The sequence below is a fragment of the Gallinula chloropus genome (assembly GCF_964237585.1).
Source record: "Gallinula chloropus genome assembly, chromosome: 2".
In the NCBI taxonomy this organism is placed as follows: domain Eukaryota; kingdom Metazoa; phylum Chordata; class Aves; order Gruiformes; family Rallidae; genus Gallinula; species Gallinula chloropus.
In genome coordinates, this window is record NC_140086.1 from 2,310,298 (window position 1) to 2,326,789 (window position 16,492).

The 16,492-nt window shown below is 48.9% G+C and overlaps 1 protein-coding gene across 1 annotated transcript; it reads left to right on the forward strand.

Annotated features, from left to right (window-relative positions):
* Positions 1-9,386: 9,386 nt before the first annotated feature.
* Positions 9,387-13,772, forward strand: LOC311205458 (lymphocyte antigen 6E-like; the record flags this gene model as incomplete). The annotated part of the gene is made up of 3 exons (XM_084279889.1): positions 9,387-9,438; positions 12,015-12,134; positions 13,564-13,772. 3 exons carry the CDS (start codon positions 9,387-9,389, stop codon positions 13,770-13,772), a joined length of 381 nt encoding a protein of 126 aa, XP_084136015.1.
* Positions 13,773-16,492: the final 2,720 nt, after the last annotated feature.

A 16,492-nucleotide genomic window follows, 5' to 3' on the forward strand; every position in this document is an offset into this window, starting at 1 on the left:
TTTCCAAGGATTGCTTGCTCAGAATGGCGTGTCCACCCTTCTCTGGGGAAGGACCCTTCCTGTCTACCCTTCCCTGGGGAAATGAGATGGGATTGAAGTGGGTGGGCAGAACCCATCCTGCCATGAGGATCAAGTGGCAATTAGGTCACTAGAGATGCCACAGCTGGACTTTAGCTGTGGAAGTGACACCAGAAGCGTTGCTTGGTTGTGTGGAAATCCCACAATAGTAGGGGTTGAAAGGGACTTCCAGACATCATTGGGTCCAACCCCCCTGCCAAAGCAGGGTCCCTAGGACAGGTCACACAGGGAGACATCCAGATGAGGCTGGAATATCTCCGGAGAAGGAGACTCCACACCCCCTGGGCAGCCTGTCCCAGGGCTCTGGCACCCTCACTGGGAAGAAGTTCTTCTGCATGTTGGTGTGGAACTCCCTGTACTCCAACTTGAGCCCATCACCCCTTGTCCTGTCCCCACACACACTGAGAAAAGACTGGCCATTTCCCCCTGCATCCCATACTTACGATATTTATAAACATTAATTAGGTCCCCCTTAGTCTTCTTCTCTCCAGGCTGAACAGCCCCAGCTCACTCAGACTTTCCTCACAGGGGAGATGCTCCAGGCCCTTCAGCATCTCCATGTCCCTCCTCTGGACTCTCTCCAGGAGATCCCTGGCTTTTCTATCCCAGGGAGCCCAGAACTGGACACAACACTCCAGCTGGGGCCTGACCAGGGCAGAGCAGAGGGGGAGGATCCCCTCCTGTGACCTGCTGCCCACACTCCTCCTGATGCCCCCCAGGATCCCATTGTCTCTCTCAGCCCCCAGGGCACACTGCTGGCTCATGGCCACCCTGTCACCCACCAGGACCCCCAGGTAGGGTAGACACATACATCCTGCTCAGGAAAGCAAGGAAACAGTCATTGTTTTCAAAACTGCTATTTTGGAGGGTTTTTTTTAACCTGTTTTGGCTTCTTGACTCCTCTTCTGCATGATGGGTATTTCAGGCCTGGAAGCATTCCTCTGTGCTGAAACACAACAGCTGAAATGTCCAAGGGAAGGTGAAAGCTGAGAGTGAACTGAGGAAAGCAAATTTCTCTCTGTCTATGGAAAAGCTGTGGTGAGCTCCACAGACAACCTCTTGTGATGGCTTTACCCTGGCTGGAGGCCAAATGCCCACCAGAGCTGCTCTATCACTCCCCTCTTCAACTGAAAAGGGGAGAAAACATATATTGGGAGTCTTAGGATTCAAGATAAGGACAGAGGGATCACCTGTGCTTGTTGCCTGGGGAGGTTAACACTGGCTTAGCCAGAACCAGGACACCTCTCTACCCTAATTTTGGCCTCTGGGTCTGATTGGGGTTTTTCCAAGTGGATGCCAACAGAGAGTGGAAAACTCTGGAGTGGAAGAAGCTCAGCAGATGCGTGGGAAGATCAGGACACTCCAGTTTCTCTCCTGACCCACTCCTGCTGACCCAGCCAGGCACAGCACCCAAACCCCAGTTGCTTGGTGAGAACAAGAGATTGGGGCTGTCCCTCCTGACGTCTAGAAACTTGTCACACCTCAAAGTAATAGCCATGCTGAAACCTCTGCAACTGCAGCCAAGGAGAGCAGGGTTGTTCCTGGGGGAGGAGAGACCACAACAGGCAGAGGATCTGTAGATCAAGGAACCATCCTGGCTGCAAGAATCCCAACCTGATGGGTGTGTTCAGCAAGGCAGAGAAACAAACACCACGATATCTGGGAGTCCAATCGTGTTCCTCACTGGGCAAACAGAAGGGTATTTTCCCAGGAGTCTTAGCCAAAAATGCCAGTCTGTGTTTTGCTTGTCAGTTTGGGGGTTTTCTTTTAAAAAATACATGATTTTGGAAATGTTTTGCTGGGGTGTTTGCACTGGTGGTTGGGCAGAGGGAGGGAAGAGCGTTGGTTCACCTCAAGAGCATCTCTGCACAGTGCCAGCTAGGTTTTGGCTCCTCTTGCCTCATCCCCACTACTCATGGCAGTAGGGTGAGAGCAGCTCACATGCCACCATCCACCCCCATCTGACTCCAGCTCACCAACCACCCAGTGCAAACAAGGGCTTGTAAACCTCATATGAAAGCCTGGGAGGGGCACGGAAACCAAAAGCCACCCACAGTGAGCCAGGGAGCATTTACCAGGCTGGAAAAGCCACCCTGGGCTTGCAGACACCCTTGTGCTTGCTAAGGAAAGGGCACAGGAGGAACAACTTGCCCCATCTTGATTGCACACACTGTGTACCAGGCTTTCACCCACTCCTGACTTGTTAAAATGTCTGGGAAAAGACAACCAGGCCTTGGAGGGACTTCACAATGTTTCAGCAAAGGCTCCCAGATCCTACAAATTGACTCTGAGTAAGGAGAGTAAGTATTAGTACAGGCTGGAGGATGGCCTGTTGGAGAGGAGCTCTGTGGAGAAGCACCTGGGGGTCCTGGTGGGTGTCAGGGTGGCCATGAGCCAGCAGTGTGCCCTGGGGGCTGAGAGAGACAATGGGATCCTGGGGGGCATCAGGAGGAGTGTGGGCAGCAGGTCAAAGGAGGGGATCCTCCCCCTCTGCTCTGCCCTGGTCAGGCCCCACATGGAGTGTTGTGTCCAGTTCTGGGCTCCCTGGGATAGAAAAGCCAGGGATCTCCTGGAGAGAGTCCAGAGGAGGGACATGGAGATGCTGAAGGGCCTGGAGCATCTCCCCTGTGAGGAAAGGCTGAGGGAGCTGGGCCTGTTCAGCCTGGAGAGAAGAAGCCTGAGAGGGGATCTGATCACTGGTTATCAATAGCTGAAGGGTGGGACACAGGGGGACATGGGCAGCCTCTTCTCAGTGTCTGTGGGGACAGGACAAGGGGTGATGGGCTCAAGTTGGAGCACAGGGAGTTCTGCACCAATATGTGGAAGAACTTTTTCCCAGTGAGGGTGCCAGAGCCCTGGGACAGGCTGCCCAGGGGGTGTGGAGTCTCCTTCTCTGGAGATATTCCAGCCCCATCTGGATGTCTCCCTGTGTGACCTGTCCTAGGGACCCTGCTTTGGCAAAGGGGTTGGATCTGATGATCTCTGGAGGTCCCTTCCAACCCCTGTGATTCTATGATAATGGGTAGACATGAAAAATAATATCTTACACACGTAAAAGAGCTGTCTAGACTAAATCTTTCTTACTGTCCCTGTGGATGAATTTGGAGGCTCTGACAAGGCCAGGTCCTACCCTATTTGTGTTGCAGATTAATGTTTTGCACATATCACTGGCCTGGACAGGTTCAAATGCCTGCTCTCTACACCACCATGTAACTCCAGGATGTTGAAATTGAACTTAAAGTCCCCCCCAAAACAAACAACAACAAAAAAATCCCCACAGTGATGAGGAAAACACTTGTGTAGACAGGCATGAGAGCTGCCACATTCTTTTCTTCCTGTAGATGTTGGCCCAAAGTCTTCTGTGGCAAAGCTTTTGATCGGCCTTTTATAAGTGTTTGTGCTTGCACAGCTCAAATGTCAGTCACAGCACTTGAACTTTCCAAAGAAAGACCAGAGCATTGTGTGTCAGGACCAATACAAGAAACATGTGGGACTGTTGGAGAGGGTTCAGAGGAGCCATGGAGATGATGAGAGGGCTGGAGCAGCTCCCCTATGAAGAGAGGCTGAGGGAGCTGGGCTGGTTCAGCCTGGAGAAGAGAAGGCTGTGGGGGGACCTCATTGCAGCCTTCCAGTGCCTGAAGGGAGCAGAGGAACAGGAGGGGAATCAGCTTGTTCAAAGGGTAGATAATGGCAGGAGAAGGAGGAATGGATTAAAGCTAAAGGAAGGAAGGGTTAAGTTAGATATTAGGGGGAATTTTTTTACAGAAAGAGTGGTGAGGCGCTGGAACAGGCTGCCCAGAGAGGTGGTGGATGCCCCATCCCTGGAGGTGTTCAAGGCCAGGTTGGATGGGGCCCTGGGCAACCTTGTGTAGCTCCAGGCCTGGAGGTTGGTGGCCCTGCCTGTGTCAGGGGGGTTGGAGCTCTGTGATTCTCGGGGTCCCTTCCAACCCAGACCAGTCTATGATTCTATGACCAGTGTAACCAGGGAACGGTTCAGTTTTAGTCCCTGCACGTTGGCTGCTCATGTCATGAAAGAAGAATAGGTGGGCTGGCCCTTTGACAATGGGAAATTCCCACTTCCAGTGAAAAAGCAATGACAGTTTTGGGAATTATCAACTGATCTGTGTTACAAGAGCAAACTAAAATCACAGAATCACAGAATCATAGGGGTTGGAAGGGACCTCCAGAGATCATCGAGTCCAACCCCCCTGCCAAAGCAGGGTCCCTAGCATAGGTCACACAGGTCGACATCCAAATGGGGCTGGAATATCTCCAAAGAAGGAGACTCCACACCCCCTGGGCAGCCTGTCCCAGGGCTCCCTCACCCTCACTGGGAAGAAGTTCTTCCACATATTGGTGCAGAACTTCCTATACTCCAACTTGAAGCCATCACCCTTTGTCCTTTCTCCAAAACAGGAGAATAAACCTGTGAGGATCATTTCTCCCCAAGCACAGCTGTGGCCAGCAGTGTCCTCCTTGGTGAGGACTGGCATTAACTCTTTGGGGAAGAATCTCAAAGAAGGTAATGGGTTTTTCTCTTTCACCTCTTCTTTCTCCTCCCAACCATCCTCCACTGCCTTTTTACCTTTAGACCCTGTAAGTCTCCACTATGTTCCCTCCTGGCTGAACAAACACCCCTGCAGAATAATAAACCTCCGCCTTGGATCCAAGAGGGGTGATTCACATCCATAACTCTAAACTATTTTCTCTACAAAGTGGTTACAGACAAATTGCTTGCAAGGAGCAGCCCCATGTCAGGGCACTGTTTGAGACAATGCTGGTTGGGGTGTGCCCAAGCCATGTTGATGATCCAGTGACATGGATGGCGTTGGGGCTGGGCTGATGCCCTGTTTGGTGAGCTAGTCTGGATTTGGCCCTTCAGGCAGGGCATTGGTCGGGTTGTCAATCATGGTGGTATTTCTCCATGAGTCTTCAAGCTGATGGGACTGAATTATCCATTATTATTATTAGGAGATGTAACAAAATGGCTTTGGTTTCCTGTTGGCTTGTAGCTGCAGCCCCAAAGGGTTCAGGTTCCTCACCCTTTGTGACCAATAGCAAGGTGTCTGGTAACCTGAAGGATAGCCTAGTTAAATGGGCTTAAAGGTTAAAATCTATCTATATATATTTATAGATTCAAAACCTGGTGAAAAATGCTGTCATGCTGAGATGCAAGTCTACCCAGACCACCTTGTATTTCAGCTAGACACAGTGGATCTGGGTCCTTCCTAGAGGCAGAGGTTTGGTAGCCTCTGTCATCTGCCATGAGGCTGACCTGAGGAGCTTTGTCCTGTTGTTTGAAGCCTACCAGGTAAACTACAGACCCAGAGGTGCTTTGGGAAAGGGTAGAATAGAGCAGGCTGCCTGCAGCAGGTGGAAAAGTCATAGAATCATAGAATCATAGAATGGTCTGGGTTGGAAGGGACCCCAAGGATCATAGAGCTCCAACCCCCCTGCCACAGGCAGGGACACCAACCTCCAGGTCTGGAGCTACACAAGGCTGCCCAGGGCCCCATCCAACCTGGCCTTGAACACCTCCAGGGACGGGGAATCCACCCCCTCTCTGGGCAGCCTGAAGTCAAAATATCACATTCAAGTCTTCCTTTTCTCCTGGGGTTCTGGATCCTGTGATCTCCCTGCTTCAAATCCTTCACCTAAACCTGCTGCCATTGCACAGCCAGATGAAGCAACCCAGCCTTCCTTGACCTGTCAAGGAAGGAGGAGATGACACGACCAGATCACTCTGATACTGTCCAGGGCTGGGCTGGACTGCTTGCAGATGTACCATCTGCATGACTCATGGACACTGGGAGCACTACCCATGGCTGCTGCCTTCTCACCTCGTCTCATGTTCTCTCCTTTCCCTCTTGAAGCCTTCAGTTTACAACCCTGAGCTGAAACAGAGAGCTTCCTCCCCAAAGCAGAGAGGAAGAGCTGCAATTAGAACCACCTCCCAGAGAGGAAAAAAGGGAGAAAGTGGGGATGGCTGACATGGAAACAACCCCAGACCTGGCAGTTTGCTCCACCTCACGGCTCCATCACGGGTTGAAAACACGCTTTGTCTGACTCCTGTTACACAAAAAAAAAAGGGACTGGCCTTGCACAACACACTCCCAAGGTCTGGCACAAACACACACTGTCGGCTGCCAAGCTTGAAGTGGGTTAAGGTTTCTTCCTTTCAAACTCCCAGGCTCTGTTAACTGTTTAACATCCTTTGTTAACATCCACTGTCTGCAGCAAGGTTCACCCTGCTACCCTCCCCTCTCTCCTTCTTTTTTTAGTGTCCCTGGGAAAGTGGTTTTAACACCTCCATGCTGTGTTCCCTGAAGTCTCCTGTCACCACCTGCACTTCCTACTACCTCAGTTGTCTTTGCCCTGGCTTTACTTCCAGCTCTCTTCTCCCTTTGCTTGAAAGGAGTAGGCTGCTCGCTGCTTCAAAGGAGCCCTGTCCCCCCCAACTCCACCTCTGTGGTGCTGGTTGGAGCCCAGAGCCCTTGAGTTGGCCCTGAGCGTGATTGCAATATCAACAGCACAGGAGAATAGCGTGGGTTTGGGACCTGGCCAGATCCCAGTCTGGGTCCCAAAGCTTTTCCAGTCATCTCTTTCAGGGACATGGGAATAGGGGTGAGGTGATGCCCCAAATACCTTCCCCATCCAGGCTCCACAAGACACCCCACAGCCTTAACTCTGGTAGTTGGTTAAATTGGGATCTGTGGAGCTGTAGAACACACTCCTCACACCTTTAAGGGTTGTGGGTAAGAGCTGAACAGTGTCTGCACATAACAACATGCACCTTTTGCACAGCGCTAAGTAATGCCACCGTAGCAGGAACTGTGAAGCATCGATACTTCCCTCCCACCCTCTCTTATTTCTTACCCTCACTTGGCCTGTCTTTAATTATTTCACCCCAAGCTTTGTGTGCTTGTTTGATTTATTTTACTTCGTGCCAAGATTTCTCAACTCCCACCCCCCCACCCCCCCCACCCCCCTACTTTCCTCTTTCCACTTCTGGGTGAAATATTAATCTTGTTTCTTATCATTAACCTTCCCTCTCTCTAATCTATTTAAATGCTTTCTCACACTTCCACTTCCAACAGCTCATTTCTCACTTGTAGATTTCCTATTCAGCTGCGCTTATGCTTTAACAGTGTCATTTATTTACTGTTCATTTACTTGGTTTAATTCCAAAGCCTTTCTTCTTTCTCTTTGGGTTGATGGGTTCCTGCATTGCTCCCCTCTTCCTGCTGAGGAGCTGCATTTTTCTGCTCAGTTGGTTCCAAGATGAGGTGAACTCGGGAGTGATAATTCAGTTTCGTTTCTGGATTTTTGATGTGGATGGGAGGAAATGAAGTTTTGAGTTCCCTTTCTCCAGCTGGCTGAGAGAATTCTGGCTGTTACACGTAAAATAAACATGGACTAGTACCAAGTATTTCCTCCCGTGCTTCAGCAGATCCATGTTTCCTGCCTGATGTCACCCATGCATGAGTTTATACACAGTCTTGTTCAGAGAGCATGATTTTTCAGAGATTACTTCCAAAGTAGAGCTGCTACATGATCTGTCATGTGGGTCTCCCACATAGAATCATAGAATGGCATGGATTGGAAGGGACCCCAAGGATCATAGAGCTCCAACCCCCCTGACACAGGCAGGGACACCAACCTCCAGGTCTGCATCTACACAATGTTGCCCAGGGCCCCATCCAACCTGGCCCTGAACACCTCCAGGGATGGGGCATCCACCCCCTCTCTGGGCAGCCTGTTCCAGCCCCTCAACACTCTCTCTGGAAAGAACTTCTCCCTAATATCTAATTTAAACCTTCCTTTCTTTAGCTTTAATCCACATCCTTGCTAAAAGAGGAGATAATTAAAGATTCATGCTCAAGGTCAGGGTGAATCCAGGGAAGAGTGGAAAACATTGATAACTGGATGCTCATCCTGTCCACCCAGCTCTGGACACAAGCAGAGACACCAAAATTGTTGGGGGCCAAAGCTGCTGTAGAAAAGGAGGAACTGTCCAGAGGAAGAATGAAGCCAAAGACCCACCACAGGGGTTGGAGATGGGGACATTTGCTTAGGATCTTGCAGACAAGCCATCAGAGGAAGACCCTCTGAACCAACTCCTTGGTGATTAATTTGATGAGAAGAAAGAGCAAATGGAAGGTCTTTATTCTGTTTCCACATAATTTGTGACCTTACACACCTTTGACTCTCAACTTCCCTTGGTCATTTCTGTCTTTAAAGACAATGGGTCCTGGTTTGCTGAGATGTCTTCTTGTTCTATTTCTCAGCAATTTTCACTCTCATTCATAGTTTAACTCCTGCAGTCATTTTTGGGTGCTTTCTGTCTCTGCTGTCTTCTCCACCATTTGGCAGGAGGTGATGAAGTGGTTTTGGAAACAGATAGAGGGAGCCCAGAAAGACTGGAAAGGTCATGAGGGACTGGAAAAACCTGACTGAGTCTAGAGTTGGTCTACAGGTATCAACAAACATTGTTGCTTGGAAACCCTGGATGCTTCTGGAGGACAGAGAAGCAGAGCAAAACGAAAGCACTAGATCACATCCCTACATGGTCCATAGGAGCCTCTAAGTGATTTCCAGGCATAATTAGTGTCCTTGCAAAAACAATAGAACTTGTTTTTCTGCATAAGTACTTTTCTTAGTACAAGTGAGGTAACTTAGAATGACTTCCCACAGACATGAAGCTTTCATATGGTGGCAGAGAGGATCATAGAATCATAGAATCATAGAATGGTCTGGGTTGGAAGGGATCCCAAGGATCAGAGAGCTCCAACCCCCCTGCCACAGGCAGAGACACCAACCTCCAGGCCTGGATCTACACAAGGCTGCCCAGGGCCTCATCCAACATGGCCTTGAACATCTCCAGGGACGGGGCAAAGGATGGAGGATGCCAGGTGATAGCTACTGTCTTGCAAGTGATGAGCCACGCTGGCCCAAGGCAGCTGTATCTGCTTTGCTCCAGGTTTCTCAGTTCAGCCCAACGGAGTAAGAAGGGACTCCCATGTTAAACTGTTGCCCAAATTAGCAATGCAGAGATGGTCAGCAGGGGTAGGACTTGGGGGAAAAAAAAAAAAATAGAAAGAGATTGGATCTGAATGAGATGTAAAAGAAATTGCCACCTGGAGCCTCGTAATAAGTTCCTACGCACAAACACGCCCATCTTATGTGCTGTCACTCCCAAACCCTCAAATTACTGCAATCAAAGGAAGTCAAAGTAAACGCAGTCCCTGTATAAAACCTTCCTGTGGTGCACCTTCCCACATTCTTCAAGCTCTGAGGGCACGACGACCATGAGGGCTTTTCTGATTGCCCTGCTGGCGGCAGTCCTGTGTGCCGAGCAAGGTAAGGAGATACGGAGGCTGGGAGAGGATGGAATTATTAGAAGGGAAACTAGGAACAATGCAAGGACAAGAAGGTCTGACAGCTTTTGTTGCAATTGGTTGTGGCCTTGGTATTGCAGTTTTTCTTTGGCATCAGCTGCATCAAGCAGTATTTACGTGTGGTCGCCTCTTAACTTTGGGGCAAGTTCCGCCGAGGTGCCAATAACCCAAAGCAGATGAGCTGACTGCTCTGGTTTCTCACACCTCAAGATCAAGCTCTGACAAGCTCACATCGGAAGACAGACTTGTGAACTGAGAAATGCTAATAGGAGTTAAGCTGGGCTCACAGTTTTGCCTTCTGGTTTTATTTTTGCTCCCGAATCGAACTGCAGGAGGGGTTGATAAAAGTAACAGAGCTGGTGTTGCAGTCAACAGCATTTCACTTTATTTCCCAGAATGACATTACAATTAAGAAACTAGGTTGCTGGCAGATATTTGAAAGCCTAAGAGCTCTTTGCTTGGAGGCTTGAAGAGCTTTCTTTTTTAAGTGTCTGTGAGTGGTGTGTTTATAATGGCATCTGCAACGCTCTGTGCTTGTCCTCGTCCAAAAAAAAAAGGCTCTGCAGATCTAACTAGATCATTGTGAGGAAATACTCAGTTGGAAACATTGGCTCTGTGCATCTCTTGGCAATCCTGAGGAGTACAGGAAGACTTTTTGCACTGTTAAGTCTATTTCTGCCTGCATTTGCAAAACTAGGAGCTGATGGCGGGCGGAGGCCGGACGCAGGCAAGGCTTTGTAAGAGCTGTAATGGTTTAAGCTGTTGCTGTTTCCTGACTGGGAGGGATTTCCCTTGCATCAGTGGGAGAACAGGAGTGCATTTCAGTCTGCTGGGGTCTCGTCTCCATCCCCAGCACGAAGTGGTTTGAGAACCTTCGTGCGATCTGGCAGCAAGGCAGAGCAGAGCAAGCTACCAGGACTCTAAAATGCAATAGCATCTGCTAAGCTTACCCTGCATAGGATTGCTCTGGCATGGTTTGCAAAAGGATGGTCACTCGTGGCTTGTGTTGGGGGAATCTCCAGAGGAGAGGTGAGAGGTGTCACTTGTCCAAGTGGATGGAGGAACAGCGAGTGCTGAATAGTCCGTTAAAGAGAAGTTACAACCAGGATGCAACAAGGATGATTTTGTCTGCTGGGATGGAGAACAGATGTGCTTGTAGCACCTGGCACTAAGAAAGAGCATCTGGGTACATTTCAGTGCAAGATGGACAGTTATATAGTGAGACACTCAGAGCTGGCTCTGGAGCTATACCCAAGGCACCTGAGCTCCCCACATCTCAGAGTGGAGGCCTTTTCTTCTCCCACCTAGAGTAGTTAATGCCCCAAATGGCTTTTCATTCTCTTTTTAAATTGCTTCTGTAATTGTCTAACCCAGCATCATGGGCAGGTTCAACTTCAGAGATGAATTTGGATCAACTCGGCAGCTGGGCTTTAGAGTCCCTGGGAGGACTTGCCTTGCTAAAAACACGTTAAAATTCAGTTTATAGGGGCTATTCTGAGCAGAAATAATTCTCTTACTGGATTGCAAAAGCCATGAGGAACAGGACTAGGGACATTTCAGCCTAACAGAGGACACCCCTTCTCCCCCTTCACCTACCACCCCTGGGTTTGCCATTTGGTCACCTTCAACCAGGAGCACTCCACCACTGCTAGCAATGGAGAAAACAGTCCCAAGAGCAGCTCAGTGGCCTCTGTCACCCCTGCTCAGAAATGAGGAGCATTTTGTGGAACTCTGTACAGGATAGAAACAATTTCCACTAATTGTAAACCCATTTCCAGGGAAGGAGGTGGCACGTGCCTGTTTGTAGCACAGCCAGCACGGACCTTTGACTCAATTTACTTCAGATTTATTCAGAAATACATACCCAACCTCCTTCTAGCTTTGTAATAGACCTGGCTCAACCCTGCTAATAATATCACTGAGAACATGTTGTTCCAGGCACTGGTAGATATAATTTCTCCATTGTCCAGAGCAACCTCTCCCAGGGAACTCCCTTTAATGTGGCTCTGTGCTCAGTAATTTAGCTCACAGGAGTGTCATAGGCTTTAATTAATTCATGTCTGTTTAGTGTTTTGCAGATGCAATCTGAAAAATGCTATCACCTAAGTGCTCACCTGAGAACAGTGACAGCTCCTTTCCTCCTTGCCAGAGCTAGACTAGACCCACCTTAGGTAAATCACAAGCTCTACTTTTGCAGGTTGGCTGTCAACCAGACCAATGTGGACCCTGGGGAGAAATACAGGTCACCTAAGAGGGCTGCTCAGGCTGAAAAAAAAAAAAAAAAGGTTTTCCAGGTTTAATCACCAAAAATCTCAAGTAAAGAAAAAATAAACTTGTTTTGTTCTGGGTTTGTTCTTTTTTTTTTGCCTTTTCAGCTTCATTAATCAAAACCAACTTCTTATTTCACATGTCATGAAAATATGCCTGTGGCTTACTTTTTACTGTGTATTTTCCAAGAAGGGACATGACTTTTGACACCTTCTTCCCAGGAAGGCATGGCTGGAGACCACTAATGTTTGCCATATGTCCTCTTTCCAGCTTCCTCACTGTTCTGTTACACGTGTGACAATGAGCACTCCAACTGGAACTGCCTGAAAACCTACAAGTGCGAAGACCACGAGAAATACTGTATAACCACATACAGCTCTGCAGGGTTTGGTGAGTATCAGCAACGTGTCAAGGAGCTTTTTTTGGTTTTTCCCTTTCTTTTTATTCCAGAGACACTCATGGGCAATATTTTTATGAGGTCAGTAGTTGTGGATCACTAAGATTTAAGGATCACAACATATAACATATGTGAATCCCTCTGTGGTGCCTGGTGATCCACCACCTAGGTTATGTTCCTCACTACGTTGTGGCAGGGATGTCTGGAGCACACAGACTTTCATGAAAAGACCCCATGGCTTGATCTGAGAGGTCTGGCATATGTTTTGTGAGGGAGTATCACAGAATCACAGGGGTTGGAAGGGACCTCGAGAGATCATCGGGTCCAACCCCCCTGCCAAAGCAGGGTCCCTAGTTCATATTACACAGATTGGTGTCCAGACAGGTCTTGAATATCTTCAGAGATGGAGACTCCAGAACCTCCCTGGGCAGCCTGTCCCAGGGCTCTCTCACCCTCCCTGTGTAAAAGTTCTTCCCCATATTGGTATGGAACTCCCTGTGCTCCAACTTGCAGCCATTGCCTCTTGTCCTGTCCCCACAGACCACTGAGAAGAGGCTGCCCATGTGCCCCTTCATCCCATACTTAAGATATTAATAAACATTAATAAGGTCCCCCCTTAGTCTTCTTCTCTCCAGGCTGAACAGCCCCAGCTCACTCAGCCTTTCCTCACTGGGGAGATGCTCCAGGCCCTTCAGCATCTCTGTAGCCTCCTCTGGACTCTTTCCAGGACATCCCTGTCTTTTTTACCCCAGGGAGCCCACAACTGGACCCAATATTCCAGGTGGGAAAGGGGTTGGATATAAGTAATGTTTTAGTACCTAAAGATGCATTGGCAGTGATTTTTTGCTGTCCTACAGGAAGCATGGTGTGAATTTCTTTCAAGGACCTCCTAGTGCCAGGCATTTTATCCATTTAGTGTGTCTACTCACCCAGCAGTCATCAGATCTGTTGATAGCTGTTACTGCTGCCTTGCAAATTAAGCAGAGAGCAATATCCCTCATAGAATCATAGACTCATAGAATGGTCTGGGTTGGAAGGGACCCCAAGGATCATAGAGCTCCAACCCCCCTGCCACAGGCAGGGACACCAACCTCCAGGCCTGGAGCTACACAAGGTTGCCCAGGGCCCTATCCAACCTGGCCTTGAACACCCCCAGGGATGGGGCATCCACCACCTCTCTGGGCAGCCTGTTCCAGCCCCTCACCACTCTTTCTGTAAAAAACTTCCCCCTAATATCTAATCTCAACCTTCCCTCCTTTAGCTTTAGTCCATTCCCCCTTGTCCTGCCATTATCTGCTCTTTTAAAAAGTCGAATCCCCTCCTGCCTATAAGCTCCCTTCAGGTACTCTCCCCTTTTTTTGGCCAGCTCTTGGAGAAGAATCTTGTATCACAGCTCTCCCCTCTTGTCTCTCCTCCACCCAGGAAACGACGTGGGACACCGCATCACCAAGAAATGTTCTGTAGACTGTCCTGAGACCAACGTGAACTTCGGGGTGGCGGCTTATTCCACCAAATGCTGCACCACCTCCCTGTGCAATTTCAGCGGTGCCAACAGCATCAAGATCAGCTACGCCGCGATGTTCCTGGGAATCGCAGCCAGCTTGGTCTGTGTCGTCAGGGCAGGATTGTGATCAGGGTTGGGTGAAGATATGACAAGCCCAAGAAACGACAAGGTACTCCCCCAACTGAGAAACCAACGTGCTCTGTCTGGTGTCTCTGACAGGGTCTATGCTACCCTGCTTCTTCTAAGATGTTGCTTCAGATCCCACCCACCAAATGGCATGGCAGTGTAGATCCTATTTCCCCCCACCCTCTCCCCCCTTGTTTCATTTGCTGTTTTGTACTAATTTTCCCTGGGAAAGCTCTTTTGATAACATGCATGTGACAAAAATAAAGATTCACATTATTCTGGAGTGTCTTTGCTCTACCCAGCCTGAGGAAAGGCTGGAGCCTGAATCTCTACTTCGCATTGAGCTCTTCTTGTAGCACCTGGGAAGTCTCCTCCTTCCTGGCTACCGTTCTCAATTAACTCAGTTGCATCCACCAGCTCAAGGCACACACTCCATACAGCCAGATGATCAGCCCAATCACTCAGTGCTAACGAATGAAGGTCTCAATATGGAAAGGTCAAAGTTGTTTGTGTTGTTTCCCATTGTGAGCAACAGGGAGAACTGTTTCCTAACTGCTAAGACCCAGGACTGGGGGGTTGGCAGCTTATTGTTTGTGCTTCTGGCCATGCTGCAAAGTTGTTGTGTGTGATCCCTGCAGGTTTGCTGGTTTCAGCTTTTATAATAAATAAAGGTGCCACACCAAGATGCTGGCGATGTCCAAGATGACAATGGTGCTCCTGGAACTTGTCCTTATATCATGAGGACCTCTGTGACTCCTTGGAGAACGTGCTGTTGTCCAAGTGATGGCTCCTGACATCTCTGCAAGGACAGGGAAAATGGGAAGAAAGAACAGAGGCCATGGGTGTCTCATATGGTGGGGAGGTCCTTGTTCTTTCCCTTTCCTCTGCTGCAGTTCCAGGCTTGGGGATGGAGGAAATGGGTTGGTGGTCTCCTGCAGCTCTTGTAGGAACAAAGTTATAGCTGGGATGGGCAAAATGCATGCATTCCTGGAGCTGGATGGTGCAGAATTCCCAGCTGAGCAGCTCACAAATGCAGTGGTGCATTTTAGGAGGGCTGGTATAGAAGCAGTACATGGAAAAATAACGCCCTGGTGTTTGCATCCCAGGCAGATCTGAAGGGAGTCCTGCTCCAGGAGTGCTCCAGACAAGCAGCAAAGTGTCTGTGTTTCCGTGCAACGGGGAGAAGCCACAGCATGTGCCCAAGGCTCTGAACATGGGGTTAGGTTTAGTCATTCTGTTAGTCTTTTCTGGGCAAGGAGGGTGTTCTGGTGCATATTTAAATACAGGGTGGGCTGACTGAAAAATGGTAGTGTAGCATTTCTGGGCTGAGGGACCAACAGAAACTTGGGGGGGAGGGGGGATGTTTCACTTCTTTTTAACCACTTTTCCCATCACTTTTCCTATATGTTAATCACAATAATTTCTGAAATTTAACCTGGAGAAGAGGAGGCTGAGGGGAGACCTTCTCCCCACCTCCCCTGCCCTGCCAGGAGGGTGCAGAGAGGTGGGCGATGGTCTCTTCAGCCAGGGGCCAGGAGATGGGACAAGGGGCAATGGGCTCAAGCTGCCCCAGGGCAGGGTCAGCTCAGCTGGGAGGGAAAAATTCTTCCCTAGCAGAGTTGTGGGGCTGTGGAACAGGGGCCTGGAGCAGGGTCAGGGCCTGGAACAGGCTGCCCAGGGAGGGGGTTGAGTCCCCATCCCTGGATGTGTTTAAAAAATGGGTAAATAAGGTACTTGGGGATATGGTTTAGCTTAGGACAGGAAGGGTTGGACTTGATGTTCTTCAAGGTCTTCCCAACTTTGTGGATCCGTGAGTCTGTGAAATTAGTATCAAAGCCTTTGGCCCATTTAAAAATCCATATTTAGTAAAAACATCCCAATGTCACAGTTACTTTGAAGTCTCAGCTTTTGTTTCATCAAATTCACACGTTTTTCACCAAAATAATTATTAAAAAAAAAAAAGGAAGTTTTCCCTTCTCACATGACAGTTTCAACCAGGTTTAGAACAGGACAAAGAAAACACTCTCCTTCCCTTCTCCACTCAGCAACTGTGTCAAAGGAAAGAAGTCATTCCACTCCATCCTCCACCCCCTAGTTAAATCCCCTGCTACTCTTTCCAAAGTCTTCTTGAAATTCATAGCTCCATATCACTTGTAAAATGTGATATTATCTTCTCTTTTGCCTTGGTCCCTCTGGGGTCCTAAGCATCTCTGTCCTTCTCTACCCTCGTGGGTTCTTTTCAACCTGTCTCACCTGGCGCTGGTGAGGGATGAGCATTAATATCAGGGGGACATATGGGACCAGTTGGGAGGAGAGCAGGACTAGGGAACATCTCAACTGTCAGAAACCCTGCAATAACTCCTTTAAGACATACAGCCTTGCCATCTCAAAAAATCTCAGCAGCTTGCTGGAGACAAGAGATATTTTAGTTTGTGCTTGGGTGAGACTACAAGGGAGGAAGGGGGAGGTGGAAAAAAAAAAAGCTCCTTGCTGAGCTGCTATTTCTGTACCTGTTACTGGATGCTGTTGGCTGAACTACATCTGAGTGTGGGCTGCCTGTGCAGCCCAACGTACAGGCTGCAGAGCAGCATCATCTTGTGCCTAGAGACCCCTTTTCTGCTATTACTTCAAACAGTCAGCAGTAAAAGTTTATTTCCCAATAAAGACTCCTGAAATCCCTCCTGGATTGGGGAAATATATTTCAGAGGGAAGGGAGGGTTG